Raw genomic sequence first — 17,779 nt, forward strand, 5'->3', positions numbered from 1 at the left:
TGCAGATGGAAGAGCCTCAGAGACACCTCGTCTCAACTAAACAGGAACCAACTGAGATGAAACCTTAATCAAGGAGACTTTAACTCTGCAGAACAATAACACAAATGAATAACTGACAGCTTTAGAAGATCTGGTCTGAGCGTCTAGCTTTAAGCCTTCAGAATAAAAGCTTATATAGAAATCCATGTCACAGTGAGCATATGCAACCAAAGCATCAAAATATTCCACAGCTGCATCACAATACTGTTATCACAGGTACAGGTGTAGAGGTATTGTTGTTGTGTTATCACTTGTGTTGTTGGTATACTGTAGGAAATGGACCAGAGATAGAAATAGTTATAAGGGCTGCAGAGGACAGTGTTTTTAGATCACACTCCAGGGTGCGTGCAATTCATACTCTACACTATCTGTCAGCCGCTTTTTGTGACTTTTACTTCTTATTTTTACTGAATTCTTTCACAGAAACACACACACAGTGTATGCTCTTACAACTAGCTGCCACGTGTAAAAAAAAAAAAAAAGGATAGGTGGTAAGTGTGATTATATTTTTGGACCAAGGAAAAAGAAAACAAAACATGCATTTAAAAGCTTGCACTGTCAGTCTGCATGAGTGTTGGCTGAAACATCATATGTTTGAAGCAGAGTCTGCCATGAGCACCTAACGAGTACTCCTATATATGTTCTTGCTCAGAGTTATGCAAGAGCGATTTCTAAAAGATTACCTTATCTTAGTATACAACTAGCCAAAAGTTTTGTAATCAACATAAAACATGTTGTTTGTTTAGCTGGAACAAAAGCCAACATGTAAAAACATCAGGTTGACAGAGGCACCTTTTCCCACCCTGTTTCAGGTATTTATGAGATGCTAAGCTAAGCAGCTGCCAGCTGTGGCTGAGTGGTGTTAATCATGTCATGTAACTCCTGGTGAGAAAGCAAATAGGAATAATTTGTAAAATGTCTTGTACTTTAAAAGCAATCAGGTCCCCTTATTATAAGGACATTTGAGGCACTATAAGGCTTATTGTAAAAAAGGCGACTATTGGGTTTTTACTTTCCTGGAGGACTCAGGAATCATTTTAAATGCACATTGACACTGACAAGAGAAGCGCAGAGAAACAGAAAGGGGTTGTAAACACACAGCAGGGAATGAAAGGTGGGGCAGACCCTGAATGAATATTTACATACCTAAAGCCTATTTGCCTTTTGAGCTCTGATATCAATCTAAATGAACCAAGCATTACTGTGACATGTAGTAATTATACTATGACACTACCATCTAATACTCTGATCATATTAGTCAGCCTATATTAGCTGTAGCTGTTTAGGAAGAGTATCTCCAGTAAGGCTGATGCTTCTTCTTACAAAATGACCAAAATAGATAATTAATAATCAAACTGTATTTTCTGTCAATCAATTAACTGATCAATTGTTTATTGCACATGTGTTCAGGCTGACTGGTGGCTCTATTTCTCTCAGTGTGCGTCCTGAGGAAATTAAAGTGTTAACATGGCAGCGTCACTATTATAAATAATACATCACTTCTATTTTTCAGAATAAAGGGATGAATGTGATAGCCTGCCTGTGTTCTTTGGCACTTCCTATCACTGTCAAATAAACTGTCTGGTATCTAGTATCCACAAATTCAGTATGAAAATGTTTCAGTTGTTTTTTTTTTTTTTTGATATCCCACTTCCGTCATGACGCTGATATTTCCTGCAGGATTTAAAGGCAGCACTGAGGCAAAGAAAATCTTTTTATGCACAGATTAGTTGTTTGATATTGGGCTGATTAAGAACTATCTATTCCAAAATGCTGTTTTATATCCTTTCACTGATTCCTCAAGTGTTTTAGCGTGGAAGTGGTCGAACCAAAATACATTACAGTGATTAAATACCAGCAGCCAAACACACCTAAGTCTAATGATCCTGTTTCAGAGGCTTTTATTTACTGTTTGGTTTGAATAATGTAAATCTTGTTACCCCTTTGACTGTGTTCATGCATCCCCAGGGGGGAAGCTTGTTTGTGTGTATGTGTGTAACCTTGACCCTGACCACACACACACACACACACACACTCCATTCTTAATATATTATTCTTCTTGTTCTATCCACAGTTCCCCACACCTTGAAGTGGAATGGAGAAGAGGTGGAGGTAGAGAGACGAAAGGAAAGCCCGAGACACATAACGAGAAAGGAGGGGTAAACCGGTTCAGCAGGTATACAAAGGCCTAACCCAGTCTCTCTCCAGCTTGTTGTCACCGTTATTTCTGACGCGCATGCGCGCTGGTCTCTGTTTCCTGCTTTTAAAATAGTACCTGTATTGCTTTTTGACCCACCTCTCTCGACGGTGTGTGTGTGTGATCAGATATCTGTCGTTTGTTTTCCCTCTTAGCCCCGCTCTGTCACCCACTCCCGTTATTTCAGTGCGCTGTAGCTGGCGTTCGTCTTTACCTGCCCGGGTTGCTCACCTGAGAGGACTCACCTGTCCCGACGCCGAATGACTTTTGTTTGCTTTCTGATTTTCCGCTGGAAAGAAAATCAGGTTTACAGAAAGGTGTGCGACGGACGAGGAGGAAATAAAGCGGTCGCCAGCCTGAGAAACGAAAAGAGGGGTGCGAGGACGAAGGAGAACAGGGGATCGACACCTTCCATTTTTCCTCCAAGTTTAGAGTTTCCTGATTTTCCAACTTTCTGTTGACTTTAGGTCGCAAAAAGCGGCGTCTCCGCACATCCCTCGGAGGAGCTGGGGATTAGTTGAACATGCCGAGGGCATTTCTGGTGAAAAAGGCGAATGTTTCGCCGGGAAAGCGGAACTGGAGTGAACTCCCTGATCATGAACGCGGAGACGTCTACATCCCAGGTGAGTTCCCGCGGCTGCACTGAGCCATATTGGTTTGTTTTAAAAAAAACAACACACACACACATACACACACAATCAAACTGTAGGCGATGGTGGATCCTGGTGCGTCTTTGGGTGCGTTTACGCAAGGAATTGCGGATTTAACGCAGTTTAGGATCCACCAGGATTGCCGGTGTGTGGAGGGGTCGGGCAGTGATTGTAACGGGCAGTTCGGGGCCATCGAATAACGGGAAACAGTGGCCCGGGAAGAGAGTGCAGGTCCTGCAGGCTGGCAGATGTTGCGCAATTTCAGACCTATCTTTTGGCCTGTTTGGCCATTTTTACAATTTTGGCACAGTTGTCAGTCTGATTTGGTTAAACTATTAGAATTGACTTGTCAACATTTTAATAAAATGTCATTTTAACGCAACATAAAACAAAGTGTGGTAGCTGGTATATTTGTACTTATGTTGTCATAACTATCATTGGCCAACTCTAGTATTTGCTGCGGCCCATAAACTAGACTATCACAAGGGCCTTTTACATATCGACCTTCAACCCCTGATGGCAGCCTTCTTCCTTGTGTATCCGAGCACCTTATTTAGCCTAGTGACCAGTCACCCAGCTCTTTTAGTAACTTTCTCTGCATGGACTTTTTTTTTTTTCCTTTAGACAATCAAAGTGTCCGTCACATTAAACAAGCTGTGATTGAAGATATCAAATGGATCCACCGTCCACTCACATGATGACGTACTTCATTTCATCAGGGTCCGTTTCATAATTACTACTTTCTAAAAATCCGCAAGAGCAGACATGTGCCACCGACTTTTCATTTAAATGACAAATGAACGGAGCCCACCTCTTAACCCGCGGCTCGCTTTCTGTCTCTCTCCTTGAGAACAATCCCTATTGTTGCCCTCGTCAGAGTATTTTATTGTAAGACGTCGGTATCAGATAACAGGTAACGGACTACACCCTAAACCTCTCTCTGGCTCCCATTCTCCCTCACCCTTCCCCCTCTTTCTCTCCTCATCTTCTCAACACCGTTACCCTTTAATCATTGACTCGTACATCCTCGCTGTTGGTGGAAATGTCGGATGGACTGAACCGCCGCACATTTTCAGATGGTGTTAAACCCACGTAAAAACTCACAGTGCTGTGAAATTATATAAGACCGTCTGAATACAGGCAGTCAGGCATTTCAGCCTTCATCCACAGCAGGCGAGAATCTGTGAAAGCTATTTTATGTAACGAAGGTAGTGCGAAAATGACTCTGTTAACTTCTGTAACACTAGTCAGTGTTGTCATCAAGCAACAACAAAAAAGTAATCAGTATCAGCATCAGTAATAATCAGTTGTACACTTTATAAAGCCACATTTTAATCCAAATATAAAATGTTGCAAAAGAATCTACCTCTGTTATAATCAACAGAGCGGCCGTGCGTAATTACGCACAGTTAATACTCCCTACGAAACCCAGCAACGGTCTAAGCTAAAGTTTCTGGTATGTGCCGTTACTTGATGTACCTGCCTGACGTGTGTTTGTGCGTGACAGAAGGACGCACAGACACACGCACACACATACAAACACAGGCATGATAATTGCCCACAAAAACAGGCGTGTTGAATACTTTCATGTGGCGCAAGATGTCAAGACTTTGGACAGTTTTCCTTGTGTAGGTGTAGTTAGGAGTTTATTTTTATCTCTTAATTCTCAAACATGTACCAAGGCCTGTTTCTGATGGGTCATCAGTTTCAAATCAGCCTTTCGTTTCATTTATTGTTTGCTTTAATCCTCTTAATTATAACATACATAACCAGTGGAAAAAGACACAAATAGCAGGTCAGACTACTAATTGAAATCCAAGGTAGGAGAAAGATATTTATTTTCTTTATTGCTGAAAGGTGTATATATAAGGGTAGATACAGTATAATACAGGAATCAATACTCACACACAAAATATTAAATGATTTCAATCTGTGAGCTTTTACAATTGTATTATTAAGTATTTGACCTTATGTTTAATTAAAAACAGGCTAGATAGACTAAATTGAAAATACAGGCCTTGAATTCACCTTAAATGCAACAAAGTGAGTACATCTGGTATTTCCAAATAAACTTCATTGACAAAGTTAGAAAATAAACTGAGCACCACAGCTGTTTTAATTTTGGTCTGTCCAGTGCAATTTGGATCCACATGGTGATAAACTCTCTATAGAAGTTGGAAACTAGACTGTGAGACTTCATAAAGATGAGAGGGCGCCAGTAGCTACAGACACAAGCTGAAACACAGTCACAGCAGTGGTTAGGTAGAGCCATAACTACCAATGACAGAAGGCGCAGTGGCGATCCACAAAACATGAGTGTGGAAACTATTTACCATGTCAACAAGCTTTCATTGTAAAACAGATGTGTACGTGCTTCAAGGGTTAACTGGAGTTTCAGTGACTGCTCAGTGTGAGGGACATTTTAATTTAGAATAATATTGGGCTTGTGCTCCCTTTTGTTCTATAGAGTCTGATGGAGCCTGGAGCCAGCTACCTAATGTTAGCATAAAGCCTGGGAACAGGGGCTGAAGCTTCATAGGTAACATATAGACATGAGACTGTACCTTCTCAGTCTCTTCATGTGACTCGTAGTAGGAAAGGGAATTAGTATATTTTCCAAAATCTCCACCTACTGTTGCTCTGACTGTCAGTCCTAAAGCTGCTTCAGGGTTAATGTTTATTGGATGGAAGGAAATGTAACGGACCCTACAGACAACCTCTCGCTGCAGGCTATACGCCTTTAGCAAACACACACAGACTCACACCCTGTGTTTGATGAAGTTATCTACTGATTGTTGATTGTTTTCCCCAGCTGAGCAACATTAAATGGAGAGAAGTAAAATATCAAAGAGATTAAACAACACAACGCTCTAAATTTTTCTTTCTCTCGGTTAAAGAAACTTTGGGATATTTTCGATACCCCCCACCACCACCACCACTACCATATCTCTTAAACACACACATATTCATTCCTAAGAACACGCACACCTTATTCACTGGTGAGGGAGGAGGGAGAGGTGAGCAAACAATACAAGATGAGATTAAATGTCCAGCCGGCAGCAGTCACGTCAGACACTATCACCCCACAGGAATAATTTTGAAAGATTTCAAACATGCTGGAAATGCTGAACTAAATTATTCTGTAACCTGAAATTTGAACAAGACACTGAGCACAGATGCTCCTGGAAACAGTTACCTCGTACAAAAGGTGTCTGCAAATTGAGCACAGTGCAAAAGTAAACATGATGCTCACCTGTCAGGTGTCTGATTCTTGAGCAGGGAACTGACATGGCATTTAATCATTTTTGATCTCAAAGTTGTGTGAAAAGTGTTTTTACACCGAGGCCATGTCTGTTTCAACACACAGGCCTGCAGCGTCTAGTTTAGCTTTTTATTATTCTTCAATGTTTCAAAAGATCCAAACAATTGAATGTACTGCTGTGTGTATGAAATCTTAAATTGTGCAGAGTAGTGAAATGATTGGTAGGTTAAATGATTATCAGTCATCAGAAAATTATCAGCTCATTAAGTTGATCATCAAGCAAAAATCTCATAATTTAGCTGTTTTCATTATCACAAATATGAAAATTTGATGTTTTCAACGGATTTTTTTGTTATCATTGTAAATGTTTTGGACTGTCACCCAGACAAAACAAGCATTTAAAAAAATCACCTTGACTTTTCACTATTTTCAGACACAGTTTCTCGAATGGGAGATATGTATGAGAAGATATTGTGTGATGACGGAGGATTAGAAAATATAATCTTTCTGGAAAGAACTATAAACATCAGTTAATATTTAACTAATATTTAACTAACTAATAAAACCTGCTACAGCATCTGCTGTAGCAGGTTTTAAATTAAAAATAATGTAAGAATATTATGGGGATAAAATGCAGGGCTGGGCATTGAAACTTGATACTTTTTTGGTACTGACCAATTTCTCTTAAAAAGCTGGCATTTTTGCTCAGCACCATTTTGACTTAAATTATACCCAGGTCAGTGTAAAGTCATCTTTGAGGTTCTATAAACTATATCTTTTTAGGTAATATGAAGGGGAGCAGCTGGTGAGGCTCTCATTGTGTGTCACAGAGTACCGTTAGCTCTGCTGGTTTACAGATCAGTTATGTCTTTTCAACTTTATAGCTAACCGTGGGGCTACATTTGCATTTGGATTTTATTATATAAGACACTGCAGAGTCAACTGATTCATTGTCTTTTCTGGGTTGAACCACACCTGCCTTTAGGCTACCCGAACACACGCACACACAAGCACACATGCGCACACACACACACACACACACACACACAAAGACCTATAGTATACACACCTGTGGTGGTTTCTATGACTGTAGACCTGGCATCTCTTTCTCCATCTCCCTCTTTCAGGGATTGTTTTGTTGTAGTGCGCTCGTACACACAACAAGGACACACACAAAACACACAGACAGGCATCCACCCCTGCGGAGGTGGATTGTTTGAGGAAGGTACAGAGCTGGTGCTGCAAGACTGTCTGGTTTGACAAGTCTAACTGTAAATGGCAATGTGTGTATGTAACTGTGTGTGTGTGTGTGTGTGTGTGTGTGTGTGTGTGTGTGTGTGTGTGTGTGGGCACCTGTGTCCATGCAAAAATAAGCCATTCAAAACAATAGGCCATGTGCACACCCACACCCACTGACACAACTACATGCACACACTGAACTCTGCGTGTTTGCTAATTGAGAGATTGTGCAAATATGAAGCGGTGCAGGTTGATTGCTTATTATGAAATCTCGCCATATTTTCTCACCCTCTGCCCCCTCTCTGCCCACTGTTACACAGTTTTCTTAAGCAAATGGAAAACCTGCAGTAGACCCTTGGTAAAGAGTGGTGGTTGTAATAGTAGAAATAAAAGTAATAGTAAAACTAAATCTAGAAAAATATTTTGAGAAGAGATTGGCATCAAAAAGATGGCACTAACTTTTCATCTCTCTCCTTCTAGTCTCCATATTTCCTCCATCCGTCCTGACGGAGGCTGAAGCCAGCCCCGCTGAGACGACGCCGCTCTGCCTCACCAAACACTCTGTATCCGACACGCGCACACACGCCGAGCTGCCGTCCAGTACGGTGTTGGGCCGACCACAGAGCCCAGCACCTTCACCAGAGGAGAGGTCAGATGTCAGGAGGAGGTCGCAGGCTGGCTCTGCATACATCCGATCCAAAATCAAGGTGAGGAAACAAGTACTGGTTTGAATAGCAGATTTAGCATACTCTATTACTTTTAAATACTGAAGTGGTGATAACATGGGAAATTTCAGTTTTATAATTACTGAAGAATTAATTTTACTGTCAATAATAATGTTTTTCTTCTCCCTCCCAACCACAGGTAACCACAGGCGAGTTGCCCTCTGATCCTCCTCTTTCTCTCTCTCTTACTCCCATTCCCACCCCGCCATCTTCAACCCCACACTCCACTCTGATGCCTGTTGCCTCGAAGGCGACCCCTGTCATCCCTGAGGCAGTTTCCATGGTGACCAGATCAACAAGTCAAAGTCAAAATGTGTCGACGGGATCTACAGCAACCTACGTATGCAAGGTATGCTATCAAGACTAGAGCTACAATTCTGGCTGACGGTGAAAGTAAATTCCAAAATGTGAAACTGAAATCCTAAATTATTACGCTTAGGTTACATCAGTGCAGTGGAGTATCAGGACATTTACCCTGATTTACCCGCTATTGATTTCTAAGAAAGGAAATGCTTTAATTGTTAGGTTCAAGGACACACACAAAATCGTTCGTTGAGAAATTTAAATCTAAATATAATTGTATTTCTTTAGAAGAAAATGCCACATGCTGCCTTTAATGTTTTGATTGTGTGATAAGCTCCTCAGTCGGTTGAGTGGACAAGTAAAGTGAAATGGCCCTGGCTGTGTTGCGGTTGCCTGTAGGTTTGTCAGAAGACGTTCCAGTATCAGCGGATGCTAAACAGGCATGTGAAGTGTCACAACGAGACCAAAAGGCACCTGTGCACCTTCTGCGGCAAAGGCTTCAATGACACCTTTGACCTCAAGAGACACGTACGCACGCATACAGGTAGCTATACACATCCATGTTTACATGTATTCACACACAGGCAACGAATACAAGAATCCTTATGACGATTTATCATTTTCATGCAGGAGTCCGTCCCTACAAGTGCACCCTGTGTGAGAAGGCCTTCACCCAGCGTTGCTCCCTGGAGTCCCACATGAAGAAGATCCACAGCATCACCCTGAAGTACGCCTACAAGGAGCGACGCAACAAGCTGTACGTGTGCGAAGAATGTGGCCACACGGCAGGAACACAGGACGAGCTGCTGATTCACCTCCACTCGCTTCATCCCGACAGCCCTCTGCTGAAGGGAAAGGCTGCTAGGAGAGTGGGAATGGGAGGAGGAGCAGATGGAGGAATAACAGGAGGATCAGTTGGAGGATCCACTCCAGGTTCTCCTCAAGGAGTGGATAGTGATGATACCACTGGATCAGCAGGCCAGTAGAGGAGAGGAGACCCTGAAATATCATCAATATAAGCTCATGGGGGGGTGGATGAAGGATGGGGTTATGCATTAACTGATGGACATATCTGTAGATGCAGCTTTACAAGTTGTCATCCGACAAGTGAGGTTACATTGCATCAGGGAAAGTAAATGTACTGTATGTATTTGTGTACATATTTATAAATGTGTGTACGGAGTTGGGCATTTGGATTGTACATAACAACCACTAATGTTAAATGAAATTATGCACCAAACAAGGCAGGGACTTTAACTAATATATATTTTTAAATAGGATTGTGATGGATGTGGATAAGTTCATATTACCAGCATATTTTTCTGCCTTTATTTTGCTTATGAATGTTAACTGTGGGCTTGTCTGTACAAAAAAATGTTTTTGATTTTTCTAACAAAAGTACTATCATCAACTCATTAAAGGGAGTAATATAATATAAGCAATTTCCAAGGTTGTGCCTGTTTTTTGTAAAGGTTTGTTGGAAATAGCATACCTCCTTGATCAATTTCCATAAACAAAGAAAGTATTACCTGTAATGGTTCAAACTGCATACTTTCTAGTATTTTATATTTTTACACAAAATAATGGGTTAATGTTCCTTTTGTCTCATTTTGCAACTAAATGTGTTTTAATGGTTTTAATGCCACATCTCCAAACTGTGTGAGTGCATGAAAAATGGCTGTTTGGATTGTGTGTGTGCTTAAAAAGGAGAGAGGTAGTTGCTGGGAGGGTGAGGTTGGATTCCTGGTCTCTGTTGGGTCTTGTTGGAGGATTCCAGCAAACTCCCTTCAGCCTGAGGACACAATGAGGTGGATTCAGGTGACATAACGGTCTTTTAAGTTAACTGGCTGTGATTGTAAAGACGGTTGAAAGTCATTTGTTTATTAAGGTCCAGCCTTATGATGGACATCTTTATGTATTTATTTACAGTTTTTTAATGTCTTGCGGACCAAATGATAATAGTTAGATGACATTAATATAAACAACTCTTAGTTTCAGTGCTAATTGTTTTGTTACTTTTATAGATAAAGTATAAAGAATTACAATAGTAACTCGATAGTATAAGGCATAAACTTTATATTACACAAAATGACTTTTTACTGTAAATACCAATAAATACCAAAGCAGTGAAATCCAGTATTTATTAAGATCCTTAATCATTCATTCACCACTATTTTGAAGCCTTATTCGATTAAACTAGTGAAATAATTTATTTGGTTTTTTTCACATCACACACTTTTCATTATAATGTGTTTAATAATTTCAGGCATTAGACGGTGCCTTGTCTTTTTGCTGCCAATTGTCGCCTCTAGGTGTCACTGCTCGGGCCGCCGGCTTTCTTCTGCTGATCATGTGACCGAGTTGTGTTTTTGAACACATGGCGCCAGTGGTCGCCGTAGTAACTCAGGTGAAAGGTGAGCCCATTTGTTGGACCGGACCGAGTCTGCTGTAGTCGCTGAAACTTTCTACACATGTTGTTTGATAGTTTTGGTAGCTCGGTACCTCGTTGACGAAAGCTTCGTTGAGAATTTGGCTCTACAGGCCAAACTGTTTATTTCCGTCTGCTAATGTTAGCTCAGTTTAGCTAGCTAACATTAGCTGTTGTCGTCTTTGTCGTGTTTGTTGTCTGCCGGATGTTATGTGAAAGTGGAGTCTGCCACGTGTTGTTTTATCAGGCTACCGTGTCTCCCGTGTTAGAGGGATGCCAGCTTCGGAACCGGTCCTGTTGGGTCGGAAACGCGCCCTCCCGTCCTGCCCGAACCCGCTGTTCCTCAAGTGGCTCACCGAGCTCCGGGACGAGGCGAGAGAGAAGGGGCTGAAGATCCAGTACACCTATCAGAAGGTAGCGAGGATAGCTCATATATTGCAGGAAATTACAAAAAAGCTTTGTTTGCAAATACGTTTTACGTTTGTGGATACCACTCCTCTCCAATGAACACTAAGAGAAAATGCAGGGGGCATGGGTGTAAAAAACATAATTGTGTGTCTTGTTTTGGCTTTTCTAGGCCATCAGCTCTTTGACTAAATACCCATTACCACTGCAAAACGCCAAAGAAGCAAAGATCCTCCAGAACTTTGGAGACGGCATCTGTAAAATCCTGGACGAAAAGCTGCAACGATATTATAGAGAAAACGGTAAATAAAAAAATAAATGCATGTATGAATTTAATGCTTTTTCTTTAACTAAGTCATTGAAGCCAGTGTTGTTGTGTTTTTAAGGAGCAGTTTCTACAGTTATGTCACAAACCACTACCCCAAAAAATAAAGAGCCTAGAAGGCAAAAGAGAAAGTGCTTGAATAATAATATGGATCATCAGCTGTCTGTGAAATAGACCGTTTAAATGGATCAATGGCTGCAAGAACAACGGGTTAGACTCTTGAAATACAGGATGAAAAACTAGTGATACTAGACATGATCATAAAAAATCAAATAAGCAGACATTATTTTTACATCACCTTATAGATCAGCACTACAAGCAGTTGTAAAAATCTGCTTATGACACACAGTCTAGGTCAAAGGTTAAAGGTTTATTTATTGTCATTCCAATCAATACATAAATATACTGTATATAAATAATAAGCTAAAACCTAAACCAATAAAATATGCAGAAGAGTGACTAACCTAAGTAATAAAATCTAAAAGCTTAATAAAATTTAACTCAACATTTAATATTGCGTTTAATGAGCAGCAAAGAAGTAACACAGTCAGTGCATCAAGTACTGTTCATCAGTCATTTATAGAAGGAGGCGAGGGCAAGGGGCCAAGTCCAACATGTTTTCATTTCCTTAATCTTGTAATCTAAATAAATATGTATTATCAATTAAAGAGGCTTCCTAGGTAATACATTGTAAAAGCAAAGTCCATCAATTCCTCCGTTGACACTTTTTTCTCTTTAACTTTACTCTAGGACCAAACGCTCCTATTCACTCTCTCCCTAAAGGAGCGCTCCCTCCTAGCAGACCAGACAACAACAACCTGGCTCCCCCCACAAAGGTATATAAGGAGTTTGTCTCACTGTGTAAAGGCATAAGTTGCACCAGTACAACAGTCACAGAACTTAGAGAAAGAGAAATTCATGGAAATATATAAAACACTTGTTGAAAAAAAGTGAAAAGTTTAGACATTTGTGTTTAGAGAAACAAAAGCTTTCAATAAAAAGTTTATCCTGATTACATGGTTTGTACATCATTGTTAAAAAAAAGAAACTACTGGTATAAATGTACAAGCCCAAATATCAGTGCTTTTAGAGGATGCTTTCACAAAAAAATATCAGCAGTCTGAACTTTCTGATTATGTTGACTAAGCTGGTAGGATTCATGTGATTGTGTCTGTTTTCTGTGAGGCAAAAACAGCCAACTTTGAATCATCGTGTGTTATTTCAGTCAGCTGTTAAAGCAAAGTGAAATGAATATGTGATTACATGTCATGATGTGTGATCTTGATTTGTTTTTATGTGCGACCCATCTTTTCATGCAGAAGAATGCTGCAGGGGATCAAGGGAAGGACGGAGGAGGAGGGAGGAGGAAGAAGAGGGAATATGTGCCTCAGAAGCGGTCTGGGGGTTATGCTGTTCTGCTCACCCTTTACAGACAATCACAGGTACACTTTTCTCCACCACAGTGTTTTTAAGTATTGCATTGATTGTTTCAGTAATGAGAATTGTGTTCATCATCTCCCGTCTCTCCAGATCCCAGGCAGTAAAGGGTATATGTTTAAACTGGAACTACAAGCTGAAGCGCAGCTTCTCTGTGATAAATCTTTCACTGTGGTAAGAAAAATATCATTTACAACACAATTTAAACGCACAAAATCAGGGAATTTTCTTACTCTAATCCCTGGTCCATTTCTATGTATCTTTTTAGAACAGATCACTGAGCATGTACTGTTTTATTGAGTTTATTTAGTTTTCTCTGCCTGTAGCCAGATCTAGGCAGTAAGTACACTGCCTGGTCATCTGTCAGCACTCTGATTCAGAAGAACCTGGTGATAAAGACCCACAACCCAGCAAGGTACAAAAAAAAAAAAAGCAACTGTGGAAGTACACGCACACACACGCAAGGGTTAAAACACTTCAAATGTAGTCTGGGTTGATAGGTTTTAATTTGAAAAATATTATACCAATAAATCTGATTTGAATCTTAACTTGTTAAATTTAACCTCTCAGCTCACATTTTCATACAGTTTTCTGTTAGCATCTCCATGATGATTTAGATTAGGTCAGCCCTAAGGTTGGTCAGTCTTTAAACCTAAGTGAAGCACAGCTTGTCTAAAACATTTTTGCTTCCTTGATGTACAAAGGTCAGATCTTCAACTCTGAAGGTTGAATTGGCTCTGTCTGTTGTATTCCCCCTCCCTTTCAGGTATTCTTTGACAGAAGAGGGTCTGGCTTTGGCAGAGCGACTGGAAGCAGCTGAACAAGGGACAAAAGACAGCTCAGACGTGGATCATGAAGAGGTTAGAAGTGAAGGAGAAGAGGAGAAGGAAGAAGGTGGTCCTGGAGTTGTGGAACTTACTATTAGTGAGGAGGAGGATGAGGACAGAATACAGTGAGTGAAGATTGAATTAGCAAAGTCTTCATTTTCTATTCTGCGTTGTCTCTAAACTATTTTACTTTATTATTTATTTCAGCCCTGTGGAGAGGGTGGCCACTGTTGCCCAGGCAGAGGGTGAGGGGGGTGAGAGGTTTTTTTCAGGGAAACCCCAAGATTCACAGGCTGCAAGCAAAAAGGCGAGTGGAGGATGTCTCCTGCCTGGAACCTATGAAATATTACTCTGTGTTGACTTCATTGAGACTACTGGGTAAGAGAGCTGTCTGGATATCTGTGTTAATTAAATAACTGCAGTAATAATTTATACATTTGTGTTTACACATTTCTCTGTATGTATGTAGTTTTACTTACTTTGAAAGTAATGTGCTTATAAAGCTGTATCCTCATTGTGAAAGTTTTTGACAGTTTATAGTTGTATTTGATGAGATGCCGACTTGTTTGTGCAGCGGCAGCCGCCACTGCAAGCAGGAGCTGGTCAAAGAGCTGCAGCGAAACGGAGTGAATTTCGATATTAGGAAGCTAAATGTTGGAGACTTTCTGTGGGTGGCTCGAGAAAAAGTTGCACCGGTTCCAGGTAACACAAGCACTGAAGCTGAGAGAAAAACAAACCTTTTCCTGCCGAACTTTATACAAATTGTTTCCCTGCAGATTTCTCTCACAATCTCTCTTCTCCGGCTTTCAATTATTATTATTTTCCTCTTTCAGGTCAGTTGCGAGCCCCTGCAGGCAGAGAGCTTGTTCTTGACTACGTTATCGAGAGGAAGAGGATGGATGACCTGTGTGGTAGCATCATTGACGGGCGCTTCAGAGAACAAAAGGTTGGTGTGTTGTGGGTATTTCCCCTTATCTATAATTCCACCATTTATTTTTTTATTATTTTTTCTCTCTATTCCATAAAGTCATAAAATTGCTTGTTTTGCTGAGCAACAGGCATTAAATATTTCATCTTTTAAATAAAAATACAAGTTATGTTTTTTTCTCATCTCAAAACTAAATTAGGGATATACTTTTTGTCCTTAACCTCTCTTTCTAAAATGTCAGATAAAGGCAGCTAATTTTTTTTTTTTTTTTTTTTTCACATCACATCTCTAACATCTCACTGGGTTTAACAGCAACTTTTCTTCTTCCATTCCTCAATCAGTTTCGACTCAAGAGATGTGGTCTTCGTAGGCCCATCTACCTAGTGGAGGAGTGTGGGACTGCTGCCGCCCACCAGAGTTTGCCTGAAGCCACACTGCAGCAGGCCATAGTCAACACACAGGTGCCAGCACACACAATCCTACACTTGCATGTCAGTTTACTCTGAACTCTACTAGAACATGCTAAAGCCGATAAATGCAATTTATCCTAACACACCACAATTCACGCAACAACAGTGGTTGCATGTGATTATCGATGGATCGCAGATGTGGATTTCTGACCTGTGTGTGTGTGTGTGTGTGTGTGTGTGTTAGGTAGTCGATGGCTTCTTTGTGAAGAGAGTTCAGGATGTGAGGGAGTCAGCAGCCTACCTCACCGTCATGACACGCTACCTGACCAAACTATACCAGGTGAAACACACACATCCCTTTTTTCCACATCTCACACAGCCAATGAAAACTCGCTGCTTTATCTTTTAGATTCATTAAGACTTCAAAGCTTGGTATCAACTGACCTTGGAAACCTAATTTGCCCATGGGATAATACTTAAGATATTTCATTAGATGAGAAATTGCAAATTTCTTAAAATGTGACCTTTTCTGACAGGTTTCACACCAGCTTCGTTAATTTTGCCCTCCCCTCTTCATTTCAGTTATGTTTCCCCTGTTCTTTAAACCTGCTGGATTTTAAGAGTTAAAAAAAAAAGAAAAAGTTCTGAAGTTGGTTCTGTCCTGTTCTCAGGGATGAGCTGCTGTTATTGTCAACAAAACCCATGGAAACACCAAAACCAATTAGGCTTTAGTTTGTCACTCAGTATGTTCTGACATGACTACTCTCCCTGTGGCACTCAAGCCAGAGCCTGTGGTGCTGACTGAATACAGTCATCATTAATCCATCACAAGACTCCATAACTTTATAAAAGCAGTCAGATTTTTTCCACATCTGTAATGCCACTTTGTGAAAATATATCACAGTCAGAGCTGATTCTGGACCAGACACTCTTGCTTTTTACTCTTTCCCTAATTTCAGAACCGTACCCTGATCTGTCGCTCCAGAGAGCTGGAGGGTGATGGTGAAAGTGAGGAGGAGCGAGGGACCCCATCCTACTCTCTCATTTCTTTTGCAGAGTTCAACCATGGTGCCATCAAAAACAAGGTGTGCATTTGAGTGTACATGATGCTTTAACAACCTGTCCAGGGTGTACCCCTGCCTTTCACCCAAAGAGAGCTGGGATAGGCTCCAGCAGATCCCTGTGACCCTGGTTAGGAATAAGCAGGTATAGATAATGGATGGATGTTGCTTTGACCTGCAAGTTGAATTTAAACTTTAAAAAAATAAATACTGCAAAAACTGCAAAAAGATATTTTTTCAGAATAAATGCTGTTTCTGTTATACAAATGTAGGATGATACATGTGTGTTTGTGAATAAGTAAATCCTGGTTTCTCTCTTTCCTGTTTTTAGTGTCAGACAGTGAAAGAAGTATTTGCCAGGCAGTTGATGCAGATTAGTGGTTTGTCTGGGGACAAGGCAGCAGCTATACTGGAGCACTACAGCACTCCGCACAGGTAACACACGCACACACACACACAGATATTTCACTCACCTACCAAGTATTTCTGCACCCTCTGCTTTTTTTCTAGTAGGTTTTGTAGTGATGTAGCAGCACTAAACATACAGTTCATACAGGTTTATTTAAATAACGAACAGGCATCATTTCAGAAAGTTGAAGACTACAGTGTGTAGGAAATGGCCACAAAGTACGGCAGAGATGGAGTCTTTTCTTCTTTCTCAATCACAGCCTTCTGACGGCCTATGAACAATGTGCAACTGAAGCAGAGAAAGAGAAACTCCTCTCTTCCATCCGATATGGGAAGCTCAAAAGGTTTGTAGAGTGTACAGTGGTTTGATTTGTTTTGTTGATAACATCAAAATACATAAGTACAACATCACAGTGACTTCACTGAAGATAAAATGACTCACTAGTGTTAGTCAATGACAGTAGCTGCAAATAGTTGATTAATTTTTTTATTTTCTTTTGAATTTCAGAAACCTGGGTCCAGCTCTGAGCAGAACAGTTTATCAGCTGTACTGTACACAAGGAGCACTGTCATAGATGATAAACACTATTTATTATACTCCTTCAGACATTTTCTGTCTTAAAGATGGATGCAGGCTGAAGTTCACTCACTTCATTTTGTAAATGTAAAGCTACTGTTCGTACTGAAAACTTGAATTCATCATTTCAAAAATATATCCTGATACTGGATCAATAAAGATTCTTATTTTGAATAGTACTATGTTGTTTTATTGCAAATGTTATCAAATTCATGTTTCTCCCTTCTGAAGGGCAAAGAGCTGTAATAAATTAATAATTAAACTAGATAGGCAGGGGTAGATTACCAACCTCAAGTTCACTGGTTTTGTTCATTTGACTGCAATATTCTTGAGGAATTTACTAAATTATAATAAAATAACTAAAGAAGGCTCTTCTTTCTTTGCCAATTTTGTTGCTGTCTTGTTGAGGGACTTTGTGCAAGAATTTTAAAGCTTTATTATTTTAGTTCGTATATAAAGTGCCACTAACAGAAATCATAGGATAGGATTGCTAATAATTAGTCTATTAAAAAACAGGTAAAATAGGTTGCATAGGATTTGATTATTTTTAGACCCCAT

At 40.3% G+C, this 17,779-nt stretch overlaps 2 protein-coding genes across 7 annotated transcripts; both read left to right on the forward strand.

Moving 5' to 3' along the window:
• Nucleotides 1-2,311: 2,311 nt before the first annotated feature.
• On the forward strand, nucleotides 2,312-9,835 carry ovol1a (ovo-like zinc finger 1a). 2 transcript variants are annotated; one of them, XM_026292931.2, is made up of 6 exons: nucleotides 2,312-2,611; nucleotides 2,704-2,859; nucleotides 7,868-8,094; nucleotides 8,252-8,461; nucleotides 8,815-8,959; nucleotides 9,046-9,835. In XM_026292931.2, the coding sequence occupies exons 2-6, from the start codon at nucleotides 2,760-2,762 to the stop codon at nucleotides 9,399-9,401; spliced, it is 1,038 nt and encodes a 345-aa protein (XP_026148716.1). In that variant the 5' UTR covers nucleotides 2,312-2,611; nucleotides 2,704-2,759; the 3' UTR covers nucleotides 9,402-9,835. The 2 variants fall into 2 exon arrangements, with proteins under 2 accessions (XP_026148716.1, XP_033181610.1); XM_033325719.1 differs by having other exon boundaries at nucleotides 2,313-2,859.
• A 929-nt stretch (nucleotides 9,836-10,764) lies between these two features.
• On the forward strand, nucleotides 10,765-17,332 carry mus81 (MUS81 structure-specific endonuclease subunit). 5 transcript variants are annotated; one of them, XM_026292282.1, is made up of 17 exons: nucleotides 10,765-10,829; nucleotides 11,115-11,257; nucleotides 11,421-11,550; nucleotides 12,324-12,409; nucleotides 12,893-13,015; nucleotides 13,104-13,184; nucleotides 13,337-13,425; nucleotides 13,777-13,962; nucleotides 14,045-14,215; nucleotides 14,412-14,539; nucleotides 14,671-14,783; nucleotides 15,107-15,226; nucleotides 15,420-15,515; nucleotides 16,135-16,260; nucleotides 16,568-16,671; nucleotides 16,905-16,988; nucleotides 17,153-17,332. In XM_026292282.1, the coding sequence occupies exons 1-17, from the start codon at nucleotides 10,793-10,795 to the stop codon at nucleotides 17,217-17,219; spliced, it is 1,884 nt and encodes a 627-aa protein (XP_026148067.1). In that variant the 5' UTR covers nucleotides 10,765-10,792; the 3' UTR covers nucleotides 17,220-17,332. The 5 variants fall into 5 exon arrangements, 3 of the variants coding, with proteins under 3 accessions (XP_026148067.1, XP_026148058.1, XP_026148083.1); XR_003294763.1 differs by having other exon boundaries at nucleotides 10,774-10,829; nucleotides 11,091-11,257; nucleotides 16,814-16,988; nucleotides 17,153-17,290; XR_003294764.1 differs by having other exon boundaries at nucleotides 10,774-10,829; nucleotides 11,091-11,257; nucleotides 16,826-16,988; nucleotides 17,153-17,290.
• The last annotated feature ends 447 nt before the right edge of the window (nucleotides 17,333-17,779 follow it).

Source organism: Mastacembelus armatus, chromosome 18 (genome assembly GCF_900324485.2).
Source record: "Mastacembelus armatus chromosome 18, fMasArm1.2, whole genome shotgun sequence".
Classification (NCBI taxonomy): Eukaryota; Metazoa; Chordata; class Actinopteri; order Synbranchiformes; family Mastacembelidae; genus Mastacembelus; species Mastacembelus armatus.

Bases quoted from the DNA above. Each gene is read 5' to 3' on its own strand.
- ovol1a (XM_026292931.2), top strand. From the start codon at position 2,760: ATGCCGAGGGCATTTCTGGTGAAAAAGGCGAATGTTTCGCCGGGAAAG. The intron at 8,462-8,814 runs GTATGCTATCAA...GGTTGCCTGTAG, and splicing joins CAGCAACCTACGTATGCAAG to GTTTGTCAGAAGACGTTCCA. The intron at 8,960-9,045 runs GTAGCTATACAC...ATTTTCATGCAG, and splicing joins ACACGTACGCACGCATACAG to GAGTCCGTCCCTACAAGTGC.
- mus81 (XM_026292273.1), top strand. From the start codon at position 10,793: ATGGCGCCAGTGGTCGCCGTAGTAACTCAGGTGAAAG. The intron at 11,551-12,323 runs GTAAATAAAAAA...ACTTTACTCTAG, and splicing joins ACGATATTATAGAGAAAACG to GACCAAACGCTCCTATTCAC. The intron at 16,989-17,152 runs GTTTGTAGAGTG...TTTGAATTTCAG, and splicing joins CGATATGGGAAGCTCAAAAG to AAACCTGGGTCCAGCTCTGA.